The sequence below is a fragment of the Plectropomus leopardus genome, chromosome 22 (assembly GCF_026936395.1).
Source record: "Plectropomus leopardus strain MGB_pleo_1.0 chromosome 22, ASM2693639v1, whole genome shotgun sequence".
In the NCBI taxonomy this organism is placed as follows: domain Eukaryota; kingdom Metazoa; phylum Chordata; class Actinopteri; order Perciformes; family Serranidae; genus Plectropomus; species Plectropomus leopardus.
The window spans coordinates 19,493,810-19,513,737 of NC_142197.1; the positions used below are offsets into that span (position 1 = coordinate 19,493,810).

Genomic DNA, 19,928 nt, shown 5'->3' on the forward strand with positions numbered 1-19,928 from the left:
CAATAAACGAGCAGATTTAGATTTTTTTCTATTGAAAAGCTTGGGAAAAATGTACATAAAACTATATTTACAATTATCAAAATTAAATGTTTAAAACTATATTACAGAAATATCACAACAAATACCTTTTGCAGGTCATTTCCTTGTTTGTTTTTGTGTTTGACTTTCCTTTTTTGCCATTTTTCTGGTGACTTTCTTGAGCGTTTTACTTATTTTTTGGTTATCTTTGGGAAAATTCTTCGTAAGTTGAATGAATGAAATGACATGAATGACGTGAACATTAATGAAAGGAGTGACTGCACACTGCAAATTATTTATTTTTTTTATTTGCAATGTCAGACAGAGCCCTTACAGTTATGATTAGTCTGACTGGTCAAAATTTGTAAGCGAGGTCAGTTTCTTTGAGTAGTGCTGCCATACTTCTCTGCATGGTTGAAGGAGGAAAGTGTGGCAAGATGAGTGCAGATGAAAGTGCAAATGCCAGAAAGGAACTGCTGACTAAGAAAATACAATGTCAGCTTTCTGACAATAATTTTGGTATAGGAGAAATGATGTTGCATGAGCACAGATACCTGTGCACTTTAATATCTCTTTATTTAATGCAAATAATATCCTTATCGCAATTTTTAACAGGGTTATTGCATATTTTCTATATAATGCACAGATGTAATGAGAAGTCCTTCAAGTCCCCATGAAATGACAAATACATTTTCCCAGTTTTAATCCTGTGTCCCTGAGTAAACTGATCGTTAACCTCTTCAAAAAAATCAGTATTGGAGTATTATCAAATAAAATCCCTGTCGTATCCCTTTCTGCAAAACCACATAAAACAGTTTTAAAAGTTTGATGACTCATCCTGCACAGTGCAAAAGCTAGAGACACTCTAACCTCTGTTTCACTGGACTTTACCATGCTCAGAGTAAGTGATCATTTAAACATCTACAGTTTCTTGACAACTTAGCAAAGTCAATCTGCTGAGGAAATGTGCAATACAATTGAAAGCTCTAGAAAAGCTATTAAACGGACCTTTCAGTCTGCCAGTTCCCAACACTAACTCTGCCAGCTGCCTCTAACATCACCTTAGCGGTTAGCTGGATCAGACAAACTACTGAATGAACTAGAAATACCACCACACCGTTGTATGCCTCAGCACACCGGTCAAGTTGCACATACAGTTTAAATCTATGTCTGTGAAAACATGGATTAAGATCAGAGTCACCAATTCAGTATCTGACCAAACGTTTCCCCTTCTGATCCTGAGTTCTGATGTTCAGTAATGGCCAGAAAAGTGTTTGGCAGAACATCATGATGTAATAGTTGACCTTTGACCTCTTGGATATAAAATGTTATCACTTCATCATTGTATCCTATGAGACATTTGTGTGAAATCTGAGCGTATGAAAGACAGAAATTCTGTTAAAGTGTTATTTAGACATCACTTTCATGAGAATGACACAAATGCAAGATGAGCTTGACTTTGAACTTTGACCACAAAAATTGAATGCATTCATTCTTGAGTCCAAGGGAACATTTAAGCCAAATTTGAAGAAGTACCCTCAAGGTGTTCTTGGAATAACATGTGACCTTGACTTATGACCACCAGAATCTAATCAGTTCCTTGTTAAGTCCAAGTGAATGTTTGAGTCAAATTTATAAAAAAATGTTCTCATGGTTGTCTTGAGCTACTGTGTTCTCAAGAAAGAGACACATGAGGTCACAGTGAACTCTGGACTTTGACCACTAAAATCAGGTCATCTGTTCATCTTTGAGTCCAAGTGGATGTTTGTGTTAAATTTGAAGATACTTCAAGGTGTTTTTGAGATATCGCCTTCACGAGAATGTACTGGATGGACGGAGGGACAACCCGAAAATGTAATACCTCCAACCTTAGCTATCGCCGGAAAGCAGGTATAGCAAACTGTTAAAACGTCCTTGAGTTATGTAAAGCAGATGCATCTTCACTGCATCGAGTAAATGCAGCAGTAAATGCATCGTACATACATCCATCTATTATTTAAACCCACTAAACTATGTGCTGGGATTTGTTTGAGGGTAAAGCCTGTTTCCTACATTTATCTATACAGTATGATATATTTTAGAAATATTTGATTAAAATTAAAGATGACCAGCTTGCTGAAACATGACAAATTCTGCAGTAGTGACACTGCATTGTCTACAGGCACTGACTTATATATAAACTGATTTAGAAAAGGGCAAAACACACATACACACACAGGTTTATAAAATCATATGATGGCATAGACCACGCCTGTAATACCACTGTCCACTATACAAGTGATGAGCTGGATTTAGCATTTTAATCAAGGACACTTCAGAAGAGCAGATACATGCTCATCAACTGCACTTCACCCCCCTGCTCCTTTAATGAGGTGCCGGATCGAGGACAAAGCAGTTAAATATTGCATGGAGGGTTAGAAGAGCACTCACCAGTCTGTAAAGCTCTGTGACGCTGATTTCATCGGGGTCCACCATGCTGAACTCTCGCCTGGGGACCAGGTCCAAGCCCAGTTGTCTGTAACACAAAGACTCACACAGTAAACACACAGTGAGGAATTACAAATCATCCACATATCACAACATCCTAGTCTGTGACGGGCAAAGCAGACATATTGAGCATTAACAACAAAGTGAGCGAACACACAACATATAGACCCACAAGTGCACATACACACACCAGTGCTGTCAGATCATCCGTGTCAGTCGTTAAATAAACTTGACAGATCGTCCTCTTCTCAAAGGAACACAAGAAAGAAAAATGTCCTCTGCCTTTAGCCTCCTGCTATGCCTGCTGTCCTCTTTATCCATCTTCCTCCAACTTCTCCTCCTCATCTCTTTCTCTCTCTCCATCCTCCCCGTGCCGTCACGGTTTCCACAAACTCTACCTCTCGCTTTCTCCTTCCTTCTCTCTCCTTTTCTCCTTCTCATCCTCCTCCAGGCCGTCCCTTTCAGTAGACCAAATCGGCACGCTAGAGTGTCTCCTTGTCAGCAATAAAAGAGACAGGCCTGGTCAACCATACAACAGCCCACAGCGAGGGACCGTCCACCCATCTCCTCACTAAGGAGGTGTGTGTGTGTGTGTGTGTGTGTGTGTGTGTGTGTGTGTGTGTGTGTTTGAGGACAGCCCACAGCAGGGGAATAAAGGAGAGTGAAGGACAGATATAAAGAGAGGATGACAGAAGTTGGGAGATTTTTTATTTCTACCCCATGGCATGGAGAGGAAAGAGAGAGGAAAGAGAGAGGAGGGAGGATGGAGGGAGTGCGGGGAGACTTGATTGAGTGAGGAGTGCGCCTGCAGGGATGGCAGGTGACAACAAAAGACAGAGGAGCAAGGAGAGAGGAAAGAGTCAGAGAGAGTGAGTTGAAAAAAGAAGTAAAGACAAGTTGCAAAAAGACAGAATAAACAAGTAACTGAATCACATATTCTGTATTATTACAATTTCCCATTTTTCTCCAAAACATGTGAAGAAATGTGAGATTCTTTTTCCAAAGTTATGTTTGTTTCAAGTGTTAATTTCATTTTAGATGAACCAACTTGTTATTAGACCATACTGGGCTGGTTCTCATTAACTACAAATGTGTTTTATGATTTTGATAACCAGCTTTAGTCCAAGTTTTAGATTAGTTTTTCGCTTCCTGGCAAGCACTGTAAATATAAAAAATACTTTCAGAGACTTTTAGTTCTCTGCAGGTTATCCCTCCCCGTGAACATAAACTTTGATTTATTTTATTCATTAGAATTTTGTAAACGCAGGACCATAATGTGGTTATGCAGATGTTAGCAGGGATTAAGTATGGTTCATCAGTGGTGCATTCAAAGAAGCTCAGACACACAAAATTTCAGTTGTTGAAAGAATAGCATACAAAACTTCATACATAGCTGTTTTTTGTGAGCACATAATTACAGGTACTAATGAGACCCAGGAACTAACAATGAACCTTTCTGATACACTAGATTTGTAACAGGCAGATCAGCCAAGCCCAATCCACATTAAGTACAGTATATTTGCCAAAGTATAATATTAAGAGTTTCTGCTCTCAGTTACATTCATACAATTCAATTCGCTTTGGTTCTAAACACCTGCAGCTTACCACAAGTAAGCTGCAGGTCTTTAGAACCAAAGCGATCGCTGGTGAACAGAACTGCAATCAGATTGATGTTCTATTTTTGTTATTATATGTTATCATTTTTCACCCCTGCTGACAGTGGAAGTGATGGCAACAAGTGGCTGTGTGAAATAAAGGTGTAAAAAACTAGCAGCCATGTTTTTAACCGAATTCAGTACTGAGATCGGCCCCAGACAGGACCGTTTTTGGATCCAGCAACAGCTGCATCTGGACTTAAGTTTCAGTTGCTGGTTTCTCCAGTCTGAACACAGGTGAAGTTTTTTGCTAAAATATTCTTGGGTTCCTTAAAAAGTTCCTGCTGTGGATATGGGCTAATGGGGGAAAACAAAAGTGTAAAACTGTATTTTTTGGCACTTCGAGCACCACAAACCAGAGTGCCATTTAGTTTCATTACATCGGAGAGAAGGCGGACATCTCTTCAAATGATATCTGCTACACTTGGCAACTCACATCATAACAATTTAGACTGAACAGGTAAGAGGAAAAATGCAGATTTGTAATTTTGGGGTGAACTGTCCCTTTAAAAACTGCAGTTGAGCAACAAAACTTTAAATCCCTAATGTCAGACGTTTTATTGACTGCACCAAAAAGCAAGGCTTAAAATGCTTCTGGTTCACGACTACATTACCATGTAATATAAAAACATAACTTTTACAACAAAAAAATAAGACTAAATGCTCCCTGTGATGGATTGTTGCTCTCAAGCCTCTAGTCACTGGTATTTGATTTTCATACACTATAAAGTGAATGGAATCCTTTGGCTGAGCAGAGGGAGGAAAATCAATCTTAAAAGTAGCAGCAAAGTGTAACTGATGAATGATTAATGCCCCTAAACTTTGAAAAACAAACACAGATATGGTCCTTTGAGATGGAACAATAAACTCACTCGTTGCCCCAGTCCAATCTCGCTGTGATGTGCTGCTTGACGTCCCTCATGCGGTCATGGGTGAGGTGGCCCACCAGCACCTGCCTCCTCAGGTCCAGGATTTCATTCATCACGTGCCAAAGTCGGTGGAACAAATCCCCCTCATTCTTCTGCAGAAATAGGAAACGAAGAGGAGGGACGGACAGTCAGTCAGTGAGGAAATGGACAAAAAGGAAACACAGAATGAGCATGACGAACAGAGGGAAAGACACTGATAAAACCACAAAAATATACAGTTGCACTGAGCCTCCCCAAAAAAACGTAAGTGAAAACCAAGCGACAGAAGACACATTAGAGAGCCAAATCGACATCGAGAGGAACAGGGCGACGCACAGAGAGAAGCAGACAAGAGGACTTAAAATGGATTTGTGCAAATTAGCTTCAGTGTCCTGCTGCTTTTCGCCGCAAATTTATGCACTTTGATCTGCAAGTATTCATCAGCTCAACTTAATCAGCACCCCAGATAGCTTAATAGGCCACAAACACAATCATTCCAACTAATGAATGTGTATGAAAAAGCTTCGACTGTTTGCGGCTTTCGAATTACCGAGGGCCAAATAAATTCCATCATGAGAAACCTAAAAAAGGCAGCTTCTCTTCGGCGGTAGTGATATTTAAATCGATGCAAACTGTGAGTGTATGTGCTTGTGTGTGTGTGTGTGTGTGTGTTCTTACCACATAGAGTTGTTTCCACATTGCACCCCAGTCTCGCAACGTCGATGTCATCTCTGTGATGACAGAGTCTTCAACAGGGATGACCGTCTCAAATTGCCTACAAAGGCACACAAATAGAGTTGAAACCTCCACGACGACACACAGTAATAAGAGAAAAGAAGAAATGAGGCTTACTTACCCTTTGTTCTTGACGTGGGCATTCTTCAAGTGGATGTAGCTGGATGGGAAGATCCCCTTTGGACAGAAGATTAACATGTTTATGAGAAGTCCTGAAAATGCTCTGTGAGTCGTTCCTCTATGTGGCAATTAAGCTCATAATCAATACAGTGCTAAGTGTGTTTGTGGGTTAAAAGAAGGAGAGCGGAGGGAGAGGGGAGCAGACAGAGATAAAAGCATGGAGCATTGGGATTTAGGAGACAAAAAAAGATGAAGAGTGTATTTGTGTGTGTGTGTGCCCTTTTTGACGCTAATAAACTGCAAGTTGCTCCCCATTGACTCAGAGAGATCAAAGCCAAACTTAAGTTTAAGTATCTGAGGATAAATGCAACACACTCAGACACACAGACAATCTGAACACATTCAGTTTAGTTTAACTGATTTGTTTTGAGTGAGGACAGAGTTTTTATTATCAAACTATATGCAGACGACGAGTTAGTGTTGTCAAATATTTGGGATTTTAGTTGTAGCAGCTTATATCAATTTGACTTTTTGTTTTTGGTTTTTTCTTTTACAGATATACTTTTATTCATTGCAGACATTTTGAACTATCATTACCAAGGAAAAAGTGTAAAAACACTAACACTTGTTTTACTATATTTAACTGTTCTAATAAACCAGACGAGTGGGCCATAATGCACGATAACAGGGAGCTAGAGCAATCTGAAGAGGGAAGGAAGGCTAGCAGCAATTATTTCATTTCCTGCTATGACTTATTATATCTGTTATGAAAAAGGTTTGAGGGCCCTGTTTCAACAATGTATAGCACATGGTCTGAAGCGCATGGCGAAAGTGTATTTAGGGCATGTTCAACTCCACATTTCCTAATTAAAAGGTTCTCAATCTGGGTGCAAAGCAAGGCCCAAGGAGCACAGGGGTTGTAATAAGTCTCTTAATGAATCGTAGGTGTGTTTTTAACATAAACTCAACCAATCAGAGTCATCTGTTATTCCCTTTAACAGCCCTTTCACCTGCACATCACACACTGCTATTAACATGGCAAATTCTGCGTTTTTAAAAAGGGAGCAGTTTTCTGTTGAGAGTAATGCAGTGTAAGCAGTAATGTCACTGCAGCAAAAATTGTGGGACATTTAAGCAGCAAAGCTAAAATCTGCAGCTATAAAATTGACAAATTTTAGCTACCAGAATAATTAATTAAGTTAAGCTGCTCTCAGCTCTGCAGCTCTGCTCTGCTCTGCTCTCTGCTATGTTTGCATTTGAAATAATTTAATTAATATTTTCTTGTTTACTATTTGTATCATTTTACCAACCCACAACCCATCTGTATGTTCTTGTGTGTGTAACAAACAGCATGTACGCAGGTTTTGAACCCGCCTATATAGGGGCATCTTACTTACTTAATTTTGTGCGTCGTCTTTAATAGCAGAAAAATACTGCAGCATTCTGACTTTAGACCAGGTTTACGGTGGTGAATGGCACGATCAGTTTCTGTTGCTTCAAAATAGCAATGCGCCAGACCCAAATTTATTTCAAGACCTTCACGGCCAGTGGCACTCCGATTGGCACAAGTACTGTATATTTGCCTCTTTCACAAAGTGAGTGCTGGCTGTGAAAATTACCACTGTGTCTGTCTGAATCTCGTGTGCGCAGCTATAAGTCGGATGTAAAATAGGGCTTTTAATATGGTCCCCCTCTAACAGGTGCAACAAAACTAAAAGGAGAGTAAGGCAACCGGGTGAGAGTACAATCTGCATGCGCCCACACAGCTCTATGAGGAGCTCTAATCTAGTGAAATAATGCAAAACACTTGTGTGGAGGTGAAAAAGTGTGTATGGCCTTTAACAAATGAACTGGCTGTTTGAAATAGTTTGACATTAAAATTGCACACAGCTAGCTGCGGCTAACAATGATAAGCCTTGGGGACACTTTAAATTCCTGCTCTTAACATAGCATTCAATAAAAAAAACTTTATGACAGAGGGGGGTAAATGAGGGTATGAATGAGTCATAAGCAAGCTAAAGGCAGTGAAATCACACACACACACACACACACACACACACACACACACACAAATACACACACACCACAAAAAGGTTCACTCACCTTGACATTTGGATTCTTCAGGATGAATCCTCGGTACCAGCCTACGGAGACAAAGCACCGCTTTAATTTTCAGCATGTCGCTATGAATAAAACACCTTCAAATCTTTATATCTGGTTTAAACTGCAGGGCACACGAGGAGAAAAGAGGCAGATATATGGAATACTGTGCAATTAATAAAGAGACAGGGACGGAGATGCATGTGTGCCTGTGTGTGAAAGACAGAGGTTGCGTGTGTGATTTGATGACAGTAATCCAATCCTTCTGACAGCTGTAAGCACAAACACATTTCATAACAAGCCCTACAAATAATTATTTTTATTCCAAATCAGTGTCACGAGAAAAGTGGACTGAGACATAAACGGATTGCTGACTTAGTATCTCACTGCCAACTGAATAACTTTCACAGCCAATAGAAATGTCAACATGCCAGTTTAGATTTTTCCATACGTCACAGAAGCACTTAAGAGCATTGCAGCGCAAAGTAGCTATTTTTCTAGCAACCTGTGTTTGCAGTGACCACAGGCTAATGTAGAGCAGATCGCAGGGAAGAAACCTGTGAAACAAAGCGGCCACTGGGAAAAAAAAACCTGCAAACCTCACTGTGACTTGACCAGCAGGTGTGAAAGAAAGCAGAGACAGAGAAAAAGGTGAAAAATCTGCGGCTTGCATACGCTCTTCCTCTAACACCATTACACACTTTAATCTGGACTCAGGCCAAATTACAATGATGCTTTTTGCAAATCCCGGCACTGATAGAAACAATCTAATATATTTCTATCAGAGGCTTTGAGCTGATGCTCTTTTTCCGATTTAAGCCCATTCCACTGTTGCAGTCATTGTAAGTCCCTCCAGATAAGAGCATTAGCTAAATAGCTCAAATGTAAATGTATTAGATTATTCTAATCGCTGTTGGGCTTCGCCAGAGCATCTGTGACTAAGGTAGCATTTTCTCCCTGGTTTGTTTCAGGCATGTATGGTCAGAACAGCATTGAGTAATCCGTCTGGTCTGCGCTGTGGAGCACATGCTCAGTGTTTCCTAGATGAGTCATTTTTTCAGTGGCGGAGGTCAAGTGCTGTGACAGCTTTCTGCAAAGTTATATGAAGCACATCTGTAAGATATAGGATGTGATAACTGATCAATGTTTTTAATCAGTTATTTACCAATCAGGGGTGCTTCTGCATTTGCAAGGAGGTATGTCAATATTAAAAACATATGACGCTGATATTTAAAAAAAATATTGTCAAGACATCAAGTAAGAGATAGACTGATGGCACAGTACATACAGACACCTGCAATAACACCTAAACACACTAATGCTGTAACTAAGGGTGTGAAAAATATTGTTAACAAGCAAGCAAAGAAGTTAAATAGCGATCTTAAAGTAAATGCTAAATGTTTGAAGTGGATGCCTAGTGGTAATGGATAAACAAATGAAACATCTTCTGCCACTTTTTGGCATAAATTCATCTTTATTACAAAACCAACCTAAACATTTTCAGCTCATTTGTCTGAAACAAAAATACTAAGGCTGTAAGGCTTTATTCATGACATTGACATTTGAATTCTAAATCAACATTCAAATGCGGCACAGCTTTTGTCTTTTTTTGTCTTTTTCCATGTTTATTCATTCATTTTAAACCACATTTCTGCGCGATGGCAGATAAAGATTATGCAGCACAAATATACTAAGTATTACAGAATTTGTCGAGTTCGATTCCAGTGGTGGCTGCGCATGATTCTTTCCAACATGTTTGATCTCGTGGTTCCCAACCTTTTTCCTTTAGGGACCTATTTTCTATCATTTAGTAAACTGACTAAGTGACATAATTTATGGATATTTTATATTATATTCAAAGCAAAAGCACAAAAACAGTGCAGAACAAGTCATCACATTTTTTCTTGTTTACTTTCGATACATCTTGCATCTGTACATCTGCCAATAACTGCTGTTAATATCACAACACATTAAGACATATAAACTATACAATTAACCGAAATAGTAAACACAATAACAGCAGAAAGAAACCTTTTATACAAAAAAAGTTCTCTCTTTTTTTTAACGATTCTTTATTTAATTTTTTAACAATCATACGCATTTAATGTGCAACTTTGACGTCTTTTTCCTGATGTTTTTCCATTGTCAAACTACCTATTTGGTTGTTTCAAATGCGTACTTTTCCAATGCAGCATGAGGCTGCTCAGCAGAGAGTGAAGGCTCTGAATAGCTTGTGTTCAGGTATTTCTCCATGCCCTTATTGCAAGATTTCAAGTTTGTATCTTAAATAACTTTAACTGAACAATTTCACATTTAATTTAGTGGGATTCACAGTAATTAATGAAATACTAAGATAAAGGCTTACTACTAACCTTAAAAAAGGTTTTCTTACACCCCTTAAAATCAAGAAGGCATCACGACCCCCTGCTTAAGCACTGGCAACCCGTCTTGAGGTTCGGGACCCCCAGATTGGGAACCAGTAGTTTAGCCTTTAAAAAACAAAAATACTGTTCTCTTGCTGGCCACACATAAATGAAGGCAAACGTGCAATAAACCGAGGTTCTAGCAGCAATCAAACATAAAAAAAAAGATTTAATAGAAAGAGACTAACTTCTTTCATCTGATGAATCACTTGAGTCAAATTGAGGATTTTTTTCTCCCCTTAAAATATGATGACAGACAGCGGTACAGCCCTAAATATTATTGTAACATTCTCAACTTTTATGTGAGTTTGACCAAAGTCCACTTTAAAATCATTTGGAACATGAAACATCATCTTGTGACTATGAAGTAGTGCTTGAGCTCATCTAATAAGGCTGTGGGTGTACATTAAATAAAACAGGTTGGGAACGGCTGTTCTTGATCGCATTTTAACTGAGAAACTCTTCACTGCAAATGTATTCCCTGCCGTCAGGGACTTCACGAAAGTTGAGAAAAGAGCCAGTGACGTGCCAAGTCAAAAATCAATTACTGAGGCGGTGCCTTCACAGACAGGAGCCACATGTCAGCAAAGACACTTCCACGCGATAAGCTCCTGTGTTTTGAAGTGTCAACAGTATCAACATGAGGCAGACCCATTAGTCTGTCTCCTCTGCTGTCAGCGGCCCGTCTCTCAGCCTCCTCGCTGCTGGCAGGATTTTGATTTTGTTCCTCCCTTCTGGGCCAAGCATTCCGCTGGCTGTGCTATTGTCTACTTCCTCTGGGCCTTGTACCGCAATATCACAACCCCTCTGACTGGCTGGCTGTACGACTGACTGCTCGACTGGTTGGCTCTCTCGGTGTGAGTGTGTCTCCCAACAGGAAGTGAGGCACAGTTTGTCAAGAGCTCCGGAAGAGGCAGGTGTGTATGTGTTTGTGCTTGGCTGTTTATTTGTATTAAGGTGTGCATAAGAGTGCTGTGGTTTTCATAACATTATAGAAATTAAAACAGAGACGGAGAATACAGAGCTAAAGAAGAGACAAAAATCATAAAACAGACAGCAAAAGAGACAGCGAGGAAGAGAGAACAAGTAGAGGAGAAAAACAGACTCAGCGTGGGCAGGAAGGCGGGAAAAGCAGCCAGTCTGTGGTGCAGGAAACAGTAGCAAACACAAATTTCCACAGACATGATGCTGCTCATTTTGTGCACACTCTGCACCATGAAATCCCCAAAAAAGATATGAGAAGTTTGATATTTGCAGGTCCTTGATCAACAAACACATCTAAGCATCTTTGCGTGTGCGCAAATCACTGCCAAAAAATGTGTTTTTCTGGACCTGTTTGTGGTTTTATGCATAAATCTGTGAATCAGTGTAGGAGTGTGTGCATGCAACAGTGTTTTCATGCCTTTATCAATTATTTGTGACAGCTTTATGAAGGTAAATCCAAGAGGAACAGCTTTAAAATAGATTAATCTGAAAGAGGAAATCTCCCTTTGATAATTTGTATGTGTTCACTTCACTACTCAAGCAAAAGCAATTGATTTCCTTGCATGTATTATTCTGTTTCATTCACTCTCACAGAGCACCTAACCTGAAAGCAATCCACACATACTGTAAAACTTCAATTAATAACCCGGGCTATTATTTGCTTTAATCACTGAACTCAACAGGCTTATATTTTGGACAGGCGTCTCTATGGGATGGGCTATTAATTCCTTTCACACAAAACCTGCTCATCAGAGATGGAAATACAATCAAATAGTTTACTTAACCTTTTGAGACATGGGCAAATTGGCTTTGATTTATTTAAAAAAAAACATGGGTGGCAGGTAATGAGCAATAACAGAAGAAATTTCCTTGAGGTTATCAAGAAATCTGTGAAAAGTACATGAACATTACCTGAAAATTTGCCAAAAAAACAAAACAAAAAAAGAGAAAGGAAAACAAAACAAAACAAAATATACATACAAAGCAAGAAATGACCTGAAAAATGCTTAAAAATTATCATAATTATGTAAAGTAATTTTAAATATGGAATTATGATTATTATGACTATAGTTCACCGGACTTTTTCCCTGATGTTTTTTTTTTTTTTAATAATCTGCTATTCTCATAATCTTTTTTTTTTTTTTGCTTCATTCTTGTTTACTATGCTGATAATACAGTCTTTTGTGGTGCTCATGGTTTCAGTAAAATAAACTGAATGACTGAATTGTAGAGAATCTTACCAAGCTAACCATGTGAATAGCATGACCATACTGTCAAACAGTTCAAGCATATTGTACATGCTAGTATTTGTGGGTTTGATCCAAGCAGCTAACCAAGGTCATCTCCAGCAGGTAGCCAACAATCTGCTTTTTTACATCCAAAGAACTTCTATAAAAAAAACTGCATGGTAACTGAGTCTGTAATTGAGACAGGCCTTTATTTGTCAAAATGTGTCACCACGCTGTGCCAGTAAAAAGGGCTGGGCATTTAATTGGGACTAGGCTTTTATTTGATGTTTTATGGTAAATGTGCATCGTGTGAACCGTACCTTCACATTTCTCCAGGATCTGAACCGTGTCTCCAATTTCCAGCGGGAGGCCATGCTGGACAGTCCCTCGGAAGCTGGCCAGCACTGCAAGAAAAAGAGGCAAATAAAACAAAACACCCACATGAGTTATTTTAACATTTGAGCTTAGTTATGCAGAGTTGGAAAAAGGCATGAGAAGAGCGATACAAAACAAAAACGCTCAGAAAACATCCCAAAGAGGGAGGAGGTGCAATCAATAATCTGTGTAGGTGATGTAAAATCAAAGTTTATATAAATAATGCAATATCTCAGTTTCTGCACACTCAAAATAGTAATACACAAAACAAACTTACATAAATATAGTCTGTGTCATACAGAAAATACTGAGTTGATTTTAGGACAGAGCCTTTCAAGCAGTGCAGCCATAAAGAAAAGGAAGAACAACATTGACTTCTGCAAGGTCTGGAAGGACAGTTACAGCGATCTGAACATGGGCACATTCACATTAATACAACACACCACCCACTCAGTCCTGAACACTCGGGGGTCATAAATCATTTTGCATGTTGCAGCAAAAGAAGGAGCAGCCTGTGTTTTGATTCACCTTGGACTGTTTACTGTAGTGATTTCTTTCCTACTGAGAGACTAGCCAGCGGACGACCTCAGAGACAGGTGGTAAAATAACATCTCTAGCAAGTTCTGCAGATCTGAGACGGCCCCTTACTGATGCTGTTTATATGATGAAAGCTTTGAGAGTGGACGCAGAAGGGCAAAGGAATTGTGTTATCCTCCAGAGGTCAAGTATACAGAGCAGAACTGTCGAGTTTTTACATGTTTTCTATTTTCCAAATCAAATCGAAACAGATGGAGAGCAGATGTAGGGATGGACTTAAAAGGAAATTTTGGTATTTTTCAACCCAGATGCTATTTTCCAGTGTTTTTGTGTCTAAAGCTGGGCACAGAGTGTACAATTTAAGCTACTTTCTGACACAATTCTGGAGTCGCTCTTTTCATTTTTGAGTCTGATCAAATTTCAGCGTCGTCAGGAGTCGTCTGACATGCAGTGCACAGCTACTGTGCAGTATACAGTGCCAGGGGGCCCAATCAGCCTTTAAACATCAAACAAACCCCAGACTTTGATGCAGGAGTCCGTTGTTCACTTCCTGTCTGAATGTGATTTCTTTTTCTGCACCTTTCCATGTGCCTTTTTTGTATTTTATTTCTCTGTAGGGATCCTTTTGATTGCAATGTCAGACACTTATAATAACACCTTAGCCTGTCAGTGGCAAAAGCAAGCACTTTAAGTGGAGGGTCATGTTTTTAAAATCTGAAAGGATAACCTCTGCTGATGCGGTGAGTGTTATCTCAGATTGGGCTTTTAGGCTACATTATTTTTTAAAAGAAAGACTTGGTTACAAAGTGTGGGTGTGAGGCTGAAGGACATGGCCTTTTACCAGGCATCATTGATCTGATGAACTAATAGAATTGCATGATGGGGAAGCGTACAATCCAGAATTTTTTAAGCTTGACCCACACGAGGGACTAGAAAAAAAAGATATTTTGGCCTCTGCAACACCATTATTTTCATCATCTGTTTTATGTGACTCCCCTAACTTTATTGAAGTGCAATACTAAAATCACTGAGTACCCTTTTAAAGTGTAGTATGGAGGCAGAGGGTTTGACAGCATTGCAAGCACAGAGTTTGCAAACACTATCATGAAATGAAGAGATATTCTTCATCAAAGGAGTTTGGATACTGTTTGGGATGTTTGTACTTCTTTTGTAAACAATATTGAAACAGAGCTTAAATTATAGCGGAGTATAAGTAAGAACAGAGAGAAGCTGTCGGTCCATTAGCAGTGAACGATACTTTGTGCTGTCAGGGTGTAGTAGCTATCAACATTGAGTGTCGGTTGACAGCTCTTCAGCCAGCTCTTTACAACAGACTTGCTGACTTGCTCACTGCAGCCTGACACACACACACACACACACACACACACACACACACACACACACACACACACAGACATAAATGTCAGCCACTGCAGACGGACGTTCATACAGATACAGAAATGCAAACGCTGACAGGATCCATCCACACACACAAACTGTGGAAATGTCTTCACATACACAGACAGAAAATTCACACAAGCAGCCTATTCAAACAGCAATGTATGCAAGCACACACAGACATGCATTCACACATGGACACACACGCAGAGGAAAAAGACAGCTTTACTGGGATTTGGAGTGGAAACGTCTAACAAGAGTCCCTGCCATGCAGAACTGAGAGGGATCCCGCCACAGCTAAAGAGTTTAGAGAGAATTTCATTTCTTCTACCTTCTGGGGCTCGTCCAGTGTACCTGAACGCACCGTCCAAACAGCACTGAGCGAATTTTCGCCTGCTGGAGAAGGATTACATTTAATCCAGCCCAATTTAAAGACACAGTGAGTTGTACCTGGGGAAGTAGAGATCAAACATTGTTGACACACAGGTAGTGTTTTATGGGCTGTTGGCCACATAAGGACGGTGCAAATAAGGAAAAACTCGGTTAATCCGGTGAGTCACAAAAAGTTGTCTGAGATGGCTGGCTAATGGCTAGGGCATAATTATTTTTGTATTCTTTTAACTTTACTGCCTTGCAGTGGTATGCCTCCACAAACTCATCAAGTTGCAATTACAGTCTACATCCATGTCTCTAAAAACACAGATGCTTCACACACATCTTCAACCGGGCAGCACAGAAGATCTATACAATCAGCAAAGTTTCAAGATGGGAACCCAAAATTAATGTAGCAAATTCAGTGTCTAACCAAATGTTTCAACTTCTTTTCCTAAATTCTTGCATTGACAAATGGCCAGAAAAAATCTTTTTTGCACAACATTATAATGTCACAGTGAAGATGACCTTTGACCTTTTTGATATAAAACATCATTTTTTCATAATATTATCATTTACATATTTTTCTAAAATATTGTTACAATTCCTGCATGAATTGCTGAGTTATGCCCAGAAAAATGTATTGTGAGGTCAGGGTGACCTTTACTTTTGACCTTTAACCACTAAATTCTAATGAGTTCATTCTTGAGTTCAAGTGGACGTTTGTGTCAAATTTGAAGAAATTCCCTCAAGGCCTTCTTGCGATATTGCGTTAACAAAATGAGATGGACAAAACAGTATGTCACAGTGACCTTAGCCTTTGACCACTAAAATCTATCCAGTTCATCCTTGAGTCCAAGTGGACATTTGTGCCAAATTTGAAAAATAAATAAATAAATAAAATCCCTTACTACCTTGTTGATTTTATCAACTTCACAAGACTGAAACAGAATAGGTCACAGTGACCTGGCCTTTGGCCACCAAAATCTGATCAGTCCATTATTTCATTCAAGTGGGTGTTTCTCGAGATACTGTGTTTAAAAGAATGGGACAGACACAAAGACTGACAAATAAATAGACGCACAATCCAACAACATAGGCTACAGCCATCGCTGGCGCAGAGGCATAAAAATCTAATAATTTATGAGTTTTTATTATGAAAAACAAAATAATTGGTCAAAAAGTTTAAGTGAAAATCTGTTTGATCTGCTAAACCATCTAAAACGTGGGTACTTTTTGATAAAAATTGACAAACAGAAAAGAGGAACTTAACAGGCTAAGCTGTACTCAAAAAGCAAAATCAGCAGCAAACCAGAGGCTGACTGCCAGAGGTGTTTAAGTTTTTATGTGTATTTTATTTTCTGGCAGAGTAGCCCACTACCCCACTACCCAGGAGAGCATTCAGTTGAATTACCCATCCACCCACTCTCTCATGTTGACACTGAGAATGAGTCTGCTGATGAAATCAAACCGCAGCTAGACACTCTGTGCTGTTTGTAGCTCTGTGTGTGTGTTATGCTGTGTCCTGCATTTTATGCTGAAACTCCTTGTTATCCCTCGAGCTGCAGAAACACTATCTTTACAGGGGATTTGTCACAAGTGCACATCTGACTTTGTAATTCGTTCAAAGACCAACCGCTTGTGGCACACATGCAGAGAAACCCCGAAACTTTTTTGTAATTCATTCAAAGCCTGATCAGTCACACACACACACACACACACACACACACGTGCACACAGAGGAAATCACAGCAAACACACTCACACTCACAAAGTGTGCCCAATGCATGAATTATCCAAGTGACTTTCCCAGCTGCAGTCGACTAAATTATTCAAGTCGCCTTTTTTTTCACTCCTGTGAAATGAAAGCTTCCTGCCTGTCGATCCACAAGCCAGCTGCTGTCTGTCTTTCTGTCTCTAGCTGCCTGTCATCCGTCTGCCTCAGACTGTTTGTCTGTCAACTGTCTGGGCTGGCTAACCGCCAAATGATGCACTGAGGAGACAGGAAAGGTGCTTACACTTAAAGGGAACTGATGTGTTGTTCTGTTGGTGGGAATTGCAGGTTATTATGCCGCAAAAGGAGAACAAGTACAAATGGCGGGAAAGATTCATGGCCATCCAACCACACAGTTCAAAAACAGGCATAGCAGGGGGGAAATCCTATAAACGGACCGATTCAAACAGATGCCGCACACACAAACACAACACATCTAAGTGGAAGCCACTGCTGCATTGATATTAAATTGCACAAACTGAACAGAAGCAGACCAGCTGATGCTCTGATATGAAATAAACACACACAAACATTGACTGTCAATTGAAGCTGTTATACCCACTTTGCAGATGGCTTCCAATGAGCAGCTTTCAAGCCACCAAAAGGCAAATTGATCCTTTCTGACACACCCAAACACTCAGTCTGATTCTATGTGATTCTGGCCCATCGGGTTATAGAGAGGATGCTGCTATTCTTGACCAGTCTATCGTCCCCAAACTAGACATTACGCAAAGATGGCAGTCTGGAAGAGCCATGTACACATGGATAAACAAACACACCAGTGAAGAGACAGAAACAGGGAAAATCTATGTATACTGTCACTCGTCTCAAGAGGAAACGTTAAGCGAGGGAATCAAAACTGACAAATGCATCAAGAGAGAAGCAGAGAGCAAATATAAAGGCTAAAATTAAATTCTGAGGGTCTCTGGTGGAGAGCTGGTGGTTTTAACACTGATGCAGTGTGTCACTGAGTCTTCACATGGCAGCACCCATCAACACAAGCAACACTTGAGAATGTCACTTTGGGATTCTTACTTTGTGTGAAGGCCATGAAGACAGAAAGATACTAAGATGAAACTTGGAAGGAGGTGAAAAGGTCACTGACAGTAGGGACAGTGCAGTACAGTACAGTGTTTCCCCTAGGATTTTGTCCAGCTGTGGTGCAAGAGTGCGTGAGATATATTTTGTTTATATTTAACATGTCCACTGACACGAGAAGAGCTTTAGGAACATATTTGTACACAGCTGTTGAATATGGGGGCAGATGTTGCATTTGATATCTTGTGTTTCAAAATTGTGAATCTAACATTGCTTGTAAAAACAACTCATCGCTGTTGACAAGTGGAACACAGGTAAAACAGATTGGATAAATGTCATAGTTACCTACATAAAAATTAACTTCCTAAAATTGTATCCAAATATTTTAAGAGGTTTTTGAGATGGCCCCGGTCTCCTCTACTTACATTTTCAGTCTCAGTGTGAGCTTAAGTTTGTGCTAACCTTCAGACAAGTGAAGCTATTTTAGTGATGCAGAAAGAAATTGTCTCAAGTTTTGCATCATCTGATTAGTTTCTCTGATCGGCCTCCAATCACAGCTGATCAAATCAATGGACAAGAGGAGCAGCTGCTGCAGAGGCGAGTAAGTGCAAACTTTTAGACTCAGTGTGATCAATGGATGAATGAATGACGGAAACAAGTTTCAGTGCCACTGTGTCTGATGTTCTGCTGCTCCATCTCTGCCCAGAGTGTGCTCTGCACTGGAGGAGAGTGGTGCAATCAATAACAGACTTTGTTCACAACTGTAAAAAAGCAGTTCATGCAAATTTATTTAGAATCATTGTAAAAATGTGAAAATAAAATAATTTATTATTCATGACATTGTTAAAGCTAAAGTGTGTAGGATTTCACCAACATCACCTGAAAATAAGAACCACTGTGTTTTCTTTACCTGAGAATCAGACGTTTTTATCCACATACAAAGCGGTTTCTCTCCTGGTGAGTCCACCATGTAGTTTCCACAGTAGCCCAGAATGGACAAATTGTACACCAGCTAGGGGCAATCACATTTTTTGCTTCAGCCACTGTAGTTTTCCTACATGCTTGGCACTCAGGAGAAGTTCCAGTTCCGAAACCACAGTTCTTGATGCCACTTAATTCTACACACTGCTATAACGCAATATAGCCAATACGTTGTAAAAGTCTATTATAACACTACAAAGGTCTGTGTATTTCTTTGAGTCTCAGGTGAATGTGTCAACATGTTTTTAATGTCTTAACAACTATTGGATGGGCTGCCAGGAAGTTTGGTACACACTTCTCTCCTTTCAGGATGAATTATAATCACTTCGGTGATCCATTAGGTTGAATAAATTTGACTTTTTGACTGTTATTCAGACAAAACAAAATTTCTGAAAATGTCACCCTGGGCGTTTAGGTAACTTGAATCTAATAATAAATAATTAAAAAAACAATTGATGGCTTCATCAATAATGGAAGTTATCATTACCTGCAGCCCCTCACTCATACATAACTAACTCACTCTATATCTGATCAAACAAAGTTGCACTGAGAGCAAATCATCTTTTCATTAACTGACAGCAGCTGTGTCCACATGGGATGTCAAAGTCAAAGGTCGTGTTTCGATCTCTTTAATACGCCTTCACCTCACCTTAATCCATCAGGACTTTTGTGTGTTTGCTCGTGCATTCTGCTGAGTCAGTCCAGATCCCTAGAAAGCCTACTGGTTCGGATTAGACTTGCATGTGTTTTAGGCTGCCACTTGGAGTCAAGGCCTGTCAAACCACGTTACATTC

The 19,928-nt window shown here is 39.7% G+C and overlaps 1 protein-coding gene across 3 annotated transcripts in view; it reads right to left on the reverse strand.

Annotated features, from left to right (window-relative positions):
• dock4b (dedicator of cytokinesis 4b) overlaps positions 1-19,928 on the reverse strand; it is a 208,667-nt gene that overhangs the window by 114,165 nt on the left and 74,574 nt on the right. For all 3 annotated transcript variants that reach the window (XM_088072897.1, XM_042511800.2, XM_042511799.2), the window contains 6 exons: positions 12,980-13,063; positions 8,027-8,067; positions 5,925-5,980; positions 5,747-5,843; positions 5,033-5,181; positions 2,449-2,533 (listed from right to left, as the gene is read on the reverse strand). In XM_088072897.1, the coding sequence (XP_087929023.1) occupies positions 2,449-2,533; positions 5,033-5,181; positions 5,747-5,843; positions 5,925-5,980; positions 8,027-8,067; positions 12,980-13,063 (512 nt within the window). The remainder of the gene's footprint in view (positions 1-2,448; positions 2,534-5,032; positions 5,182-5,746; positions 5,844-5,924; positions 5,981-8,026; positions 8,068-12,979; positions 13,064-19,928) is intronic.